General features: G+C 43.8%; 1 protein-coding gene across 1 annotated transcript in view; it reads right to left on the bottom strand.

Annotated features, from left to right (window-relative positions):
• Positions 1-13,791, bottom strand: part of ano2b (anoctamin 2b) — a gene marked incomplete at both ends in the record, with an annotated part of 266,111 nt that overhangs the window by 188,904 nt on the left and 63,416 nt on the right. Inside the window, 4 exon segments of the mRNA XM_084330997.1 lie at positions 24-75; positions 488-542; positions 845-996; positions 2,922-3,020. Of these exon segments, the coding sequence (XP_084187123.1) occupies positions 24-75; positions 488-542; positions 845-996; positions 2,922-3,020 (358 nt within the window).

The following is a 13,791-nucleotide window of genomic DNA, read 5'->3' as shown; positions in this document are numbered from 1 at the left end:
TTTCATGTGGTTGACACACTCACCCATGGATTGGCAGGTCCGAACACACACTGTCCGTCTGAGGATCTCATACACCTACGAGAGGAGGAGAGAAACAATGTCAGAGAGGAGATATTACATAAACAATAAACAATTAACACAAATGAATACATGTCTGGAACAGAAGAAAGAATTGTATTAATTCCAAGGAACACACCAACATTATGGGAAATGTGCTTACCGTCTTCTCCAGAGTCAGACAAGAAGTTAGATACCAAGAAGATACGGAACAGCTAGCCAAAAATACTAGGGTAACACTTAAGCTAGGCCAGTGGTCTGTATCCACTTCCATTCATTTGTGCTAAGCTAGGCTAGCTTGCAGCCGGATGGCTTTCTACTGAACGCACAGAGAGGAAATCAGTATCCATCTTCTTGTCTCTGGAGAAGACGGTAAGCACACTTCCCATAATGTTCGCGTGTTCCTTTGACAAAACGAGAGTAGACTTACTATCCGGCCTCGTGTGGCGTTGTCAAAGAACGTGTCTTTGGACTTTATGTTGTACCTGGGACAAACACAGACCGACAGTGTGGGATTGATAAAATTGTGTGTTTGGGTTGCGTGCCTGCGTGAGCATGTGTATGCGTGTACAGGCACACACTCACACACACAGTAACATCTGCATGAACATGTGTTTGCGTGTTAAGCAGGGTAGTGTGTGTGTGTGTGTGTGTGTGTGTGTGTGTGTGTGTGTGTGTGTGTGTGTGTGTGTGTGTGTGTGTGTGTGTGTGTGTGTGTGTGTGTGTGTGTGTGTGTGTGTGTGTGTGTGTGTGTGTGTGTGTGTGCGTGTGTGTGCGTGTGTCTTACAGATGCAGTTTATCCCTGGAGAAACAGTGAGAGAGGAACTTGCGTCCTGGCTCCTGCTGCTGGGGGACTTTGGGTTGGAAGGGCTGGTTGAGTTTCCTCCAGACGGCGCCCATACTGGCAGAGAAACCACTCTCCTCCTTCAGCTCGTAACTCTGACAGAGAAGAGACATGTGGTCGTCTAGCAATCTGTCCCTTCATTCTGTGGCTTCTGGTGTGTAAAATAGGTCTGTCCTCGACTAAAGAAATCCCTTAGTCCGCTAATAGTCGTGGATTTCTATCAACTAATCTAAGATTCATTGATTTAATTTCCCACGTTTCCCACGTGCAATAATGCAGAAGGACCTCTTTAAATCGAATGCCTGCCAGAGATATTCGTATCACTGTTGCAGGGGATAACCCATTCAACATGAAGAGCACAATAAAACGGCTAATCAAAAAACTAATTCTTGGTCGACTTATTGCCTAAGTCATTGGTTCTCAAATGTTTTCATGTCAAGGACCCCCAAATAGTAATAGATACGTAATAGATATGTAATAGATACGTAATAGGTCAGGGACCCCCATTTCATATGGCTTTGTTGTTGGAGATGATTTAGTCCATATTTCCATAACTGTCTATAATGGGACAAGTCAGGAGAGAAACCTATGATCATGATCTCTTATACATTCTGTCATTGGACTAACCTCATTTGAATACTGAAATTAAACAATACCTCGATTCATATCCAAAAGATATCCATTATGCACGATCAATACCGTGATGGTGAAGATGATGACAACATATAGGCCTGTTTTACCCTCTATCTTGCTTTTCTCACTTGTCATTTCAATATTTTCTAATAGAACAGCAGCTACAGCGGGATGAGTCCCGTGCCACGGGCAACTAAAGGAAGCATTAGACCGTATACCTCTCATCGGTAAAATAACAATTCGGTGATGTTGAACAACCAATGAACATAAATCGTGAGCCGTGACGTAAGGGTCCCTGTTGCGTGTAGAGTATTTTACCAGCAAGATAGAGGGTAAAACAGGCCTATATGTTGTCATCATCTTCACCATCACGGAATTGGTCGTGCATAATGGATATCTTTTGGATATGAATCGTGCCAGCGGAGTTAACTGACTTGTGTTTCGTCTTTAAAGATCCACGGATTTAGGGTTGAAGTAATAACTTTCATATATTTTCTTGATAGCACATGCTCACATAATCGTATTGCCTAATTTCAGAATAGCCACTGCAAGCCAGAAACACTTCAAGGAAGCTCGAAACGGGCAACAGCATTACACACAACACCACTAAGAGAGAGAGAAAAAACACTGCTTTAAGGAAAACAGCTTCTCCCAGACTTTCGACAGGATTTTAAAGCAAAGGCTACGTGTCTTTTTGTTCTCCACCGACAAGATACAGCATTTGTTTTCTTGAAAAGTATAGATATTACTACGCTAACATAATCACGCTGCTGTCATACAGCAACTTGGACAGTGGTTGAATGAGAACCTGCGAGGCGGCCGCTACGTGATCCTGAAGCAGGCTGTTAGATAGCGTAACGTGATTGGGCGAGAAACGTCAGTGGCCAATCAGATCGCAGAACCCAAACGCGTAACTGCAAGTGTGTTGGTAAAAGACTACACGCGTTCGGGTGGCATATAAAAAAAATCCTCTAGCAAAAAGGGCAGTTCACCCAAAATTCTGCTTGTGGCGCTCAAAGCATTAACAGAAATACATTTGAAAGCAATGTCTCTTTCCAGAAATCATGATCCACTTACTCAAGATAATCCACAGACCTTGTTGTGAACATCCCATGGTAATGAAAGGGACATTGAGAGTTTTTCAAATGTATATTTTGGTGCTTTGAGCGCTACACAAGCCGAGTGCCATTCAGCTCCATTGTATTGGAGTGACGACTGATATCTCTACGGAAGATATCGCTACAGCAGATATCTCTAGGGCAGATATCTCCAGCCGATCTGAGTCATCCATCCAGTCTCTCCATCCCTCTCTCCATCCCTCCATCCCTCCCTCCCTCCATCCATCCATCCACCCCATATGCACACAGACACCCCATGATGTCCATACCTTCTTGGTGGGAACTTTGATCTTCAGAAACTCTGCCTCTCTGCTGAGGACAGGCCAGGGGGCGTGGAGACGAGTGAAACTGGGCCCATGGGCCTTCACCTGGAAAACAACAACGGGTAAAGTATAAATAAACAATAAATAAACAAATGTCATTCATCTGTTATCTTACAGGATCTACAATGACGGTTCTTCAACTGGAAACCGACAAATACTGCATTTTAACAAGTGCACTAGCTCCTTAGATGCACGTGCGGCGCGCGCACACACATACACACACACTGTCGAGGTTGTCGTAAAGGACCCAAACGCAGAGATGGAGGCAGGAGGCAGATGATGTAGAAAAAGCCAACAGAGGGTCTATTCAACAGGGACAGGTGGGCAGGATGCAGGACAAACACGGGTAGAAGCTACGTACTGTAGCGGCTAAATGAGGCAGGAACACAAGGAACTAACTGGGTCAAAACAACAGTAACACTGGGAACTGGAACACGAGGTGGGAACACAGGGAACAGTGGTGGCAAAATGAGACAACTGGACAAAGATCCACCAAGGGAGGGTGCGGCTGGGTAGCGCAGTGGACTAAGCACTCGCCTACCACCGCAGAGACTCTGGGATGGAATCCAGCTGTCAGCGGTACCTTCGGCTTGGTCAGTCGTCCCTACTAACACAATTGGCAGTGTGTTAGCGGGTGGGTAAGCCGGTGGGGTATGTGTCCTGGTCGCTGTAAACTGCGACTCCTACTGGACGGTCGGGGCGCCTGTTCAGCAGGGAGGGGATCTGGGGGAAATAGCGTGAACCTCTGCACGCGTTACGTTCCCCCCGTGAAACTCCTCGCTGTCAGGTGAAAAGAAGCGGCTGGCGACGCAAGGGACAAATTACTAATAGAAAATAGCCGGGGGCGATGGCAGATGACTAACAGCCGGGCAGACGAGACACATCACCACATGTGGGGAAAAGCATTGGGGACATCTGCTGGGTCTGGGTGAAGACACAAGGAGAGGGGAGAGACCCTAGGGAGAGACAGACAGAGAAACAGAGGCTGGATGTCACGCACACACACACACACACACTCACACACAGAGATGAATATACAGTGCAGGTGCTCCCTCTGACGACCATATGAAGCAATCCCTTGATGGAGCTATGGTCAAATACGCTGATCTGGAGAGAGATGGGTGGTAAAAGGGGTAGGAACCCACATTTATTGTTTCGTTTCACAGGGACAGGGGGGCCATGGGTCCCCATAGAGAGAATAAGGAACAAGGATGTTGTACAGTTTTTTCTAGATCTCTAACTTTCTACGGCACTTGGCTCTTTGTCTAAGTGACAGTACATTGTTTTATGTACAGGTAAATCAGTATCAACTTCATCAATTTCATAGCTTTCTTTAGCCAGTTAGACGTTCGTTTGAGTCTAGCCAGAACAGTGACCTTGCACTATATAGTATTGTATATTAGTACACTGCATAGTATTGTATATTATATGGTAACTCAGTTACGTCTATTCTGCATCGAACATTGTACATATGTCTATACTGAACACTGTGACCTCGTTTTTTTTTACTTCTAATTTACATGCTATACTATGTTATTTTATTTCATACTTATATTGTCATGCACAGTCTCTGGAGCGTAACAGTAAGAAGCATTTTGTATAAAAGTATTCTGTACTTCTGTATGACAACTATTAAAGAAACTTGGAAACTTGGACTCGAACGCCGGATGAGTTGTTTATTCGCGCAACACGCTCTTCGGCCACTGGGGACCGAATCGCAGTGCCGCTGAGGGATCTAGCAGCCGAGATTAAGATACACAGACGGGTGACAAGGGCTGGCGTGGCCGTGAGGGAGAAGGACCCTTGTAACTACAGGGAGGCCAACTTACTCATGACTGGAAAAAAATATACCGGACTGTACTCGACTAAAGACGCACTTCTTCAACCATTATCTAAAAAAAAATTATAATAATCTAACCCTAACTAACTCTTAGTCGAGGTTGGCAGGCGCCCCTCCCTCTTAGACCACAACAGAAATCAAGCTTGTAATAACATACAGGCCAGTTATCAGTCCTGGGGACATTTTTAATGGGGACATTAAAAAACCTACTGAACAGAAAAATATGGCTCTCATAGCGAGGGACACCAAGGGTACCAGGGCTGTCCAAAAGGAGCTCAGAAAGAGGAACATAGAGCAATCAAGGACAGCTACAAGGACAGACTGGAAGGACAGCTACAAGGACAGACTGGAAGGACAGACTGGAAGGTAGGTTACAGGCCAACATCCAGAGGTGTGTGTAAATGGTAAATGGTGCATTTATATAGCGCTTTTATCCAAAGCGCTTTACAATTTGTTCCTTACATTTGACCAATTCACTCACACATTCACACACCAACGGAAGAGGTCCCCCCTCTCTCCCTCCAGGTCTACACACACCTGGAGAGGCCATTATCTACAATTACATGTTCCTCAGAGCCTACACACACCTGGAGAGGCCATTATCTACATGTTCCTCAGAGCCTACACACACCTGGAGAGGTCATTATCTACATGTTCCACAGAGCCTACACACACCTGGAGAGGTCATTATCTACATGTTCCTCAGAGCCTACACACACCTGGAGAGGCCATTATCTACATGTTCCTCAGAGCCTACACACACCTGGAGAGGTCATTATCTACATGTTCCACAGAGCCTACACACACCTGGAGAGGTCATTATCTACATGTTCCACAGAGCCTACACACACCTGGAGAGGCCATTATCTACATGTTCCTCAGAGCCTACACACACCTGGAGAGGTCATTATCTACATGTTCCACAGAGCCTACACACACCTGGAGAGGTCATTATCTACATGTTCCTCAGAGCCTACACACACCTGGAGAGGTCATTATCTACATGCTCCACAGAGCCTACACACACCTGGAGAGGCCATTATCTACATGTTCCTCAGAGCCTACACACACCTGGAGAGGTCATTATCTACATGCTCCACATAACCTACACACACCTGGAGAGGCAGTGCAGTGCAGTGCACTCTGTGATTGTTTTTTGGACAACAATGGAATTATGTGATTTCTGGATATGAGCTATAATCAGATGTTGGCTGAAGAATCATGTTATTTGATTTCTCCAGTGCCTGTAACACCATCCAGCCTCTGCGGCTAGCGGAGTAGCTCTTGGTGATGCAGTTGGACCATGGCCTGGTGGCAGCTACTCAGATGTGCTGGTGAGCAACACTGGCGCCCCCCAAGGTCAACGAACAACGAACAACGAACAACGAACAATAAACACTATGCAACAACCATCAAATGCACACAGCACACACACCCACACGCACACACTCACTTAAACAAACAACACACTGCAGCACCCACTCTCCACACTTTAGATCACCTAAACACACTTTACACTTTATATTTATTGGTAAAGGATTTGCACTACAACTCGTACACCTTACTGTAAATTGTACCTAAATTGTACCCCATCCCATTTCTGCTCTGCACTATATAGTATTGTATATTAGTACATTGCATAGTATATTGTATATTGTATGGTAACTCAGTTACTTCTATTCTGCATCGAACATTGTACATATGTCTATACTGAACACTGTGACCTCTATTTTTACTTCTATTTTACATGCTATACTATTTTATTTCATACTATCTTGTCTAGCACAGTCTCTGGAGCATAACAGTAAGAAGCATTTTGTATAAAAGTATTCTGTACTTCTGTATGACAACTATTAAAGAAACTTGAACTTGAAACAAGGAACTGTGCTGTCACCTGTTCACCCTCTACACCTCCGACTTCTGCTTCGGGTACATGCCACCTACAGAAGTTCTCAGATGACAACAAGGAGGAGTACAGAGCCCTGGTGGAGAGCTGCATAGGGTGATGTGACAGCAATCACCTCTAACTCAACATCAGCAAGACCAAGGAGTTGGTGGTGGACTACCGGAGAGGCTAGAAGAGGCCCACAACTCCATCACGATTCAAGGGGAGGAGGTGGAGGTGGTGGAGACCTACTGGGAGTTCCTGGGATTACACTTGAACAGTAAACTGGACTGGTCAGACAACACCAAAGGCCTCTACAGGAAGGGACAGATCAGACTGTTCTTCCCCCTCAAATGTATATACTCTCTTTTAGAAACTCTGTCTCTTAAACAGTACTGTATATTTGTACATATTGTATGTCATAAATGTCTGGATGTAACAGTACTGTTTATCTGTATGTCATGTATGTCATAAATGTTATGATGAATTGAAAATGGATAAACAAGACGAAAGTCTTTCTCTGGTCTGCATCTTAACAATTGTGTGTATAGGGAGGTGTAGTGGTTACGTCATTGCCGTTTTTCGTGTTCCACCCTCTGTGGAACACAATGCATTTCTCCATTGACCATTTCTAAATCGTCTCGTTTAAAACAAATAAAGCATTAACATTGGCATGGTGTACCTTTCTGTGCTTATTCATCCACAATCTATAGCTCAGCATGAAAATATTCACAATTAATCATAAAAAGAAATCGCCAAATTGTATTTCAACAAAAAATGCTTAAACAATAATGTTAGTGATAGAAGGGAACTCATTTTGTGCAAAAATGTAAAGCCTTTCAATTTCCATGCAGCAGAATTGTTACAATAGCCGATAATCAATTTTCCCAATGATAAATCCCTATACGGGTGGAACAACCAGTGACGTCAGACTACACCTCCCTATTGAGCTGTACTGTATTGTACCCATTCTGCAAGCTGTTAATAAAGTTTTCAATCAATCAATCAGTCTTTCAACGTGTGTAATAAGCTGCTGCAGTCTTCTTTTTCGCCATGGTATGCTGGGGAAGCTGGTGAGGAAGGCTAGTTCTGTACTGGGAGTCAAACGGGACAATCTAGAGGTTGTTGAGGAGAGGAGGGCGAGAAAGAAGCTGAACACTATTCAGGAGTGTAAACATTCTGTGGAAAGGCCCCTATTGGCCCTGCTGAATGAGTTACTAGTCCTACTACTAGATAATGATAAAAACTAGGGATGTCCGATATTATCGGCCTACCGATATTATCGGCCGATATTGGCATTAAAATGTGATATTGGAAAATATCGGTATCGGTTTTCAAAAAAAGAAAAAAAATTATTTGTTTACATTTCTATAACCGTTATTTACCCAGGCAAGCAAGTAAGAACAAATTCTGATTAAATTTATTGCCAAAAGTATGCATAATGTTATGTTAATTCCACAACAAGACATATGTAATGTTAATTACCTGAAATTATTCCGTTTTTTGGCGGCAGAAACCCTGCATATATCGGTATCGGTTGATATCGGTATTGGAAATTAAGAGTTGGACAATATTGGTATATCGGTATCGGTAAAAAAGCCAATATCGAGCATCCCTAATAAAAACATCTCTGGAGTTACATTTGAAGACTTCACAATTGCATTAATTTGTATAAAGTCACATTTGCAGAATGTGGGTAAAGTCACTTTAACTTACTTAGCATTAGACTAAAGACTAAATCCTATGACTGTGAGTGGACTAAGATGTTCTCTCTAATTGAGTGTAATGATAAGTAACCGGTGTGTAACAGGTAGCAGCCCCTCTCTAATGTCGGCCCATAATGGACGTCATGCTTGTGTTGCAAGTGAGAGTGAAACCTGAAACGAAGCCAGGGAGGGAGGGGGGAGGGGGGCTGTAACTCTACTCCCTCCTCATCCCTGCATTGACTAGTCTCCATCCCTCTCTCTCTCTCTCTCTCCATCCCTACCTCTCTCCCTCCCTACCTCTGTCCATCCCTTTCTCCCCATCCCTACCTCTCTCCATCACTACCTCTCTCCACCCATCTCTCTCTCTCTCTCTCCATCCATGCCTCTATCCCACCCTCTCTCCTTCCATCCCTCCCTTCCACCCTCTCTCCTTCCATCCCTCCCTTTCACTCTCTCTCCAGCCCTCTCTCTCTCTCTCTCTCCCCATCCCTCTCTCTCACATGATTATGATTCCACAAATGAATGGAAGCGGATACGGACCACTAGCTTAGCTTACAACTCCAGGAGGCGTGTATGCTTTACCCAACGCAGTTGTGTTTCCGCGTGCGAGTTTTGCGCTCTGATAGGCCAGGTCATGTGACATGTGCGCCAATTGTGGGACAGCAAGTTCTGCGCCTATTTCCGGGTCTAACAGCCTGCAAACTACCTGCCGTTCTATCGCCATGCTCTAAGACAAACTCTAACCTTAACCAACTTCGAAAGAGTGCCTAAGCTTAACCGGCGAAATAACTTGCCGTCATGCTCTAAGACAAACTCTAACCTTAACCAACTTCGAAAGAGTGCCTAAGCTTAACCGGCGAAATAACTTGCCGTCATGCTCTAAGACAAACTCTAACCTTAACCAACTTCGAAAGAGCGCCTAAGCTTAACCAGTGTAGACACTTGCGGTCCCACGATTGGGCGTACATGTCACATGACCAGAAATGACCTGGCCAATCAGAGACGCGGAAACACAACTGCGTTGGGTAAAGCATTCACCTCCAGGAGAGGTGTTTTTGGCCAACAGCTACGTAGTAGATGATCCATATCGGCTTCCATTCATGTGTGCTAAGCTAAGCTAGCCTGCAGCCAGATATCCTTCTTCTACTGAATACACAGTGAGGAAATTGGTATATATCTTCTTATCTGACTCTGGAGAAGACAGTAAGCACATTTTCCATAATGCTGGCGTGTTCCTTTAAGGAGTTGTGTGCAACCGACCCCAAGATTCTTCATAGTCAGCAACCCAATGTTCATATGACCTAAGTAAAGAAAGACGGAGTAATGCGGACAGTATTTGAATAAATGCACCCAAGGGGGACAAGTAACGGACATTTTCAGGCCAACTATATGGACACAAGGGAACAGGATCCCACAACACCAGATTTAATCCAGAGCCAGGTTTATATATAGAATTACAGTATTTCCCCAGATTACTACTAATAATACTATTACTATAATCATGAATGAGCTAAAATAAGATAAGATAAGATTACATAAATTAACACATTTGAACCTTTATTTACCCAGTATGTTTGCTGAGCACAGATCCACGGCCTGCTTCACACTCACACAGTTACATACATTCACAACCTGCGAAAACGCCCAGTACAACCACAGTCGGACACTGTTGACCACTAGGAGCTGCCCAGTACAACCACAGTCTGACACTGTTGACCACTAGGAGCTGTCCAGTACAACCACATTCTGACACTGTTGACCACTAGGAGCTGCCCAGTACAACCACAGTCGGACACTGTTGACCACTAGGAGCTGCCCAGTACAACCACAGTCTGACACTGTTGACCACTAGGAGCTGCCCAGTACAACCACAATCTGACACTGTTGACCACTAGGAGCTGCCCAGTACAACCACAGTCTGACACGGTTGACCACTAGGAGCTGCCCAGTACAACCACAATCTGACACTGTTGACCACTAGGAGCTGCCCAGTACAACCACAGTCTGACACTGTTGACCACTAGGAGCTGCCCAGTACAACCACAGTCTGACACTGTTGACCACTAGGAGCTGTCCAGTACAACCACTGTCTGACACTGTTGACCACTAGGAGCTGCCCAGTACAACCACAGTCGGGCACTGTTGACCACTAGGAGCTGCCCAGTACAACCACAGTCAGACACTGTTGACCACTAAGAGCTGCCCAGTACAACCACAGTCGGACACTGTTGACCACTAGGAGCTGCCCAGTACAACCACAGTCGGACACTGTTGACCACTAGGAGCTGCCCAGTACAACCACAGTCGGACACTGTTGACCACTAGGAGCTGCCCAGTACAACCACAGTCTGACACGGTTGACCACTAGGAGCTGTCCAGTACAACCACAGTCGGACACTGTTGACCACTAGGAGCTGACCAGTACAACCACAGTCTGACACGGTTGACCACTAGGAGCTGCCCAGTACAACCACAATCTGACACTGTTGACCACTAGGAGCTGCCCAGTACAACCACAGTCTGACACGGTTGACCACTAGGAGCTGCCCAGTACAACCACAGTCTGACACTGTTGACCACTAGGAGCTGCCCAGTACAACCACAGTCTGACACTGTTGATCACTAGGAGCTGCCCAGTACAACCACAGTCTGACACGGTTGACCACTAGGAGCTGCCGAGTACAACCACAGTCGGACACTGTTGACCACTAGGAGCTGCCCAGTACAACCACAGTCTGACACGGTTGACCACTAGGAGCTGCCCTACATTTAGTTTGTGTCACTATGGTAAACAACGCGTGGTAAACAATAATAATAATAATAATAATAATAATAATAATAATAATAATAATAATAATAATAATAATAATAATAATAATAATAATAATAATAATAATAATAATAATAATAATAATAATAATAATAATAATAATAATAATAATAATAATAATAATAATAATAATAATAATAATAATAATAATAATAATAATAATAATAATAATAATAATAATAATAATAAATAATAATAATAATAATAATGATAGTCTATGATATATATGATATATAGGAGAAATGACCAAACGGGAGTTGGCAGCTGCTCAGGTGTACCCACGGGGCAGGTGTACCCACGGGGCAGGTGTACCCACGCGGCAGGTAAGGGTTAAGGATGGCAGCTGGAAGAGAATAGAATAATAGCACCATATAAGCCATTATGTCACAATTGACACAATTGATCTCAAACCCGCCCTCTTTTCTTGATCCTCCAATCACAATTGTTGGTAAACGGGCTGCATTTATATAGCACTTTTATCCAAAGTGCTTTACCACTTATGCCTCACATTCACCCATCCACTCACACGTTTACACACCGACGGTGGCGACAGCCGTGCAAGGTGCCAACCTGTTCATCTGGAGCAGTTAGGGGTTAAGTGTCTTGCTCAAGGGCACTTGAGCTACTATACGACTCTGTCCTTTTCGTCACTCTGTATGTCTTCTATATCAGTGTTTCTCAACTGGTGGGTCACGAATGTGTGTCTTCGGTTCAAATAACAAACTCAGCAAGACCGACGGCTTCTCAGTTACAGTGGGTGACAATATTGTCACAAGGAAAGAAGATATTACCTACCTGGGTTCCATCCTAGAGGCAAATCTTTCCTGTGACAAAATGGCATCCAATGTAATAAAAAAAGTCAACCAACGAACTCGATTCTTGTACCGGATCTCCTCACTGGTAAACAAGAATACCCTGAAGACTCTAGCAGGAGCACTCATTCAAGGGTACTACGACTATGCTTGCACCTCATGGTACCAAAGCACCTCAAAGGCGCTAAAAACAAAATTACAAACATCTCAAAACAAACTGGTCAGACTACTGCTTGACCTTACTCCTAGAACCCACCTCACCCCTGCCCACTTTGACAAACTAGGATGGCTTAGAGTAGACGACAGAGTACAGCAACTTGCAATGGGCCTGGTCTACAAGATACACTACATGACCAAGGTACCCATGTACATGTCAAAATACTTCCCAAAGGTCAGTGAATACCACGATCACAACACCAGAGGGAGCTCCACAAATCATGTTAAACCCAGATTCGGCTCAAACAAGGGACTAAACACGTTTCGCAATTATGCCACATCAATGCTGCCCTAGCTGTACTTTTGTTGCAACCCCAGTTATCCCATTAGTTCCCCCAAACTTAGGTTTGTTATATTAAGTTAAGAAATCTGCTAAGAAGCATATATTATTTAATTTCATTGGGTTTTTAGCCCTAGTTGCAATTTTGTTGCAATTTTTTGTGTTTATTTCATGTTTTTAACAGTGCATGAAAGATTGTGTATTACTGCAAAAAGAATAAAAAATCATAGTGGTTAAAAAAATTGGGTCGCGACTCAATGACTACGGAAAATGTTGGGTCCCGAGGCTAGACCAGTTGAGAACCACTGCTCTATTATTATTTAAATTGTTTTTATTGGTTTTTTAAAGGTTCAACAACATTATATACATACGTACAAACATACATACAATACATGACTACATATAACCGCACAATACCTAAAATAAATGAAAAATAAAGTAGACAAAAAAAATAAAAGAATAAAATAAAAATAGTAATAATAATAAAAGAAAATTGCATTGTTCCTATACAGGTTGTCACTTGCCATATAGAAATTGCCTATCTAATAAATCACTGTCTACTCTTATGCCTAAGCATCCTCAGCCGGGAATTTTAGATTAAAATAATCCAAAAATGGCTGCCAAACTTGGAAGAATTTCTGGGTAGAGCCCCTGGTGGAGTATTTAAGTCTCTCAAGTTTTAGGTGTGCCATCACATCTTCGACCCAGCGTCGATGTGATGGAGGAATGGCTGACTTCCAATTAAGCAAGATAAGGCGTCTAGCCAACAAAGAGGAGAAGGCCACAGCATCTGATTGAGCGACCGACCACTGCTCTATATGACTGTCCTCTCCTTCAACTGTATGTCCTCTATATGTCTCTGTCCTCTCCTTCACCTGTATGTCCTCTATATGTCTCTCTGTCCTCTCCTTCACCTGTATGTCCTCTATATGTCTCTGTCCTCTCCTTCACCTGTATGTCCTCTATATGTCTCTGTCCTCTCCTTCACCTGTATGTCCTCTATATGTCTCTGTCCTCTCCTTCACCTGTATGTCCTCTATATGTCTCTCTGTCCTCTCCTTCACCTGTATGTCCTCTATATGTCTCTCTGTCCTCTCTTTCACCTGTATGTCCTCTATATATCTCTGTTCTCTCCTTCACCTGTATGTCCTCTATATGTCTCTCTGTCCTCTCCTTCACCTGTATGTCCTCTATATGTCTCTCTGTCCTCTCCTTCACCTGTATGTCCTCTATATGTCTCTGTCCTC

This window comes from Notolepis coatsorum (assembly GCF_963971535.1).
Source record: "Notolepis coatsorum genome assembly, chromosome: 15".
NCBI classification, from domain to species: domain Eukaryota; kingdom Metazoa; phylum Chordata; class Actinopteri; order Aulopiformes; family Paralepididae; genus Notolepis; species Notolepis coatsorum.
Note: the sequence above shows the minus strand (reverse complement) of the source record. Positions and strands in the feature narration are given on the sequence as shown.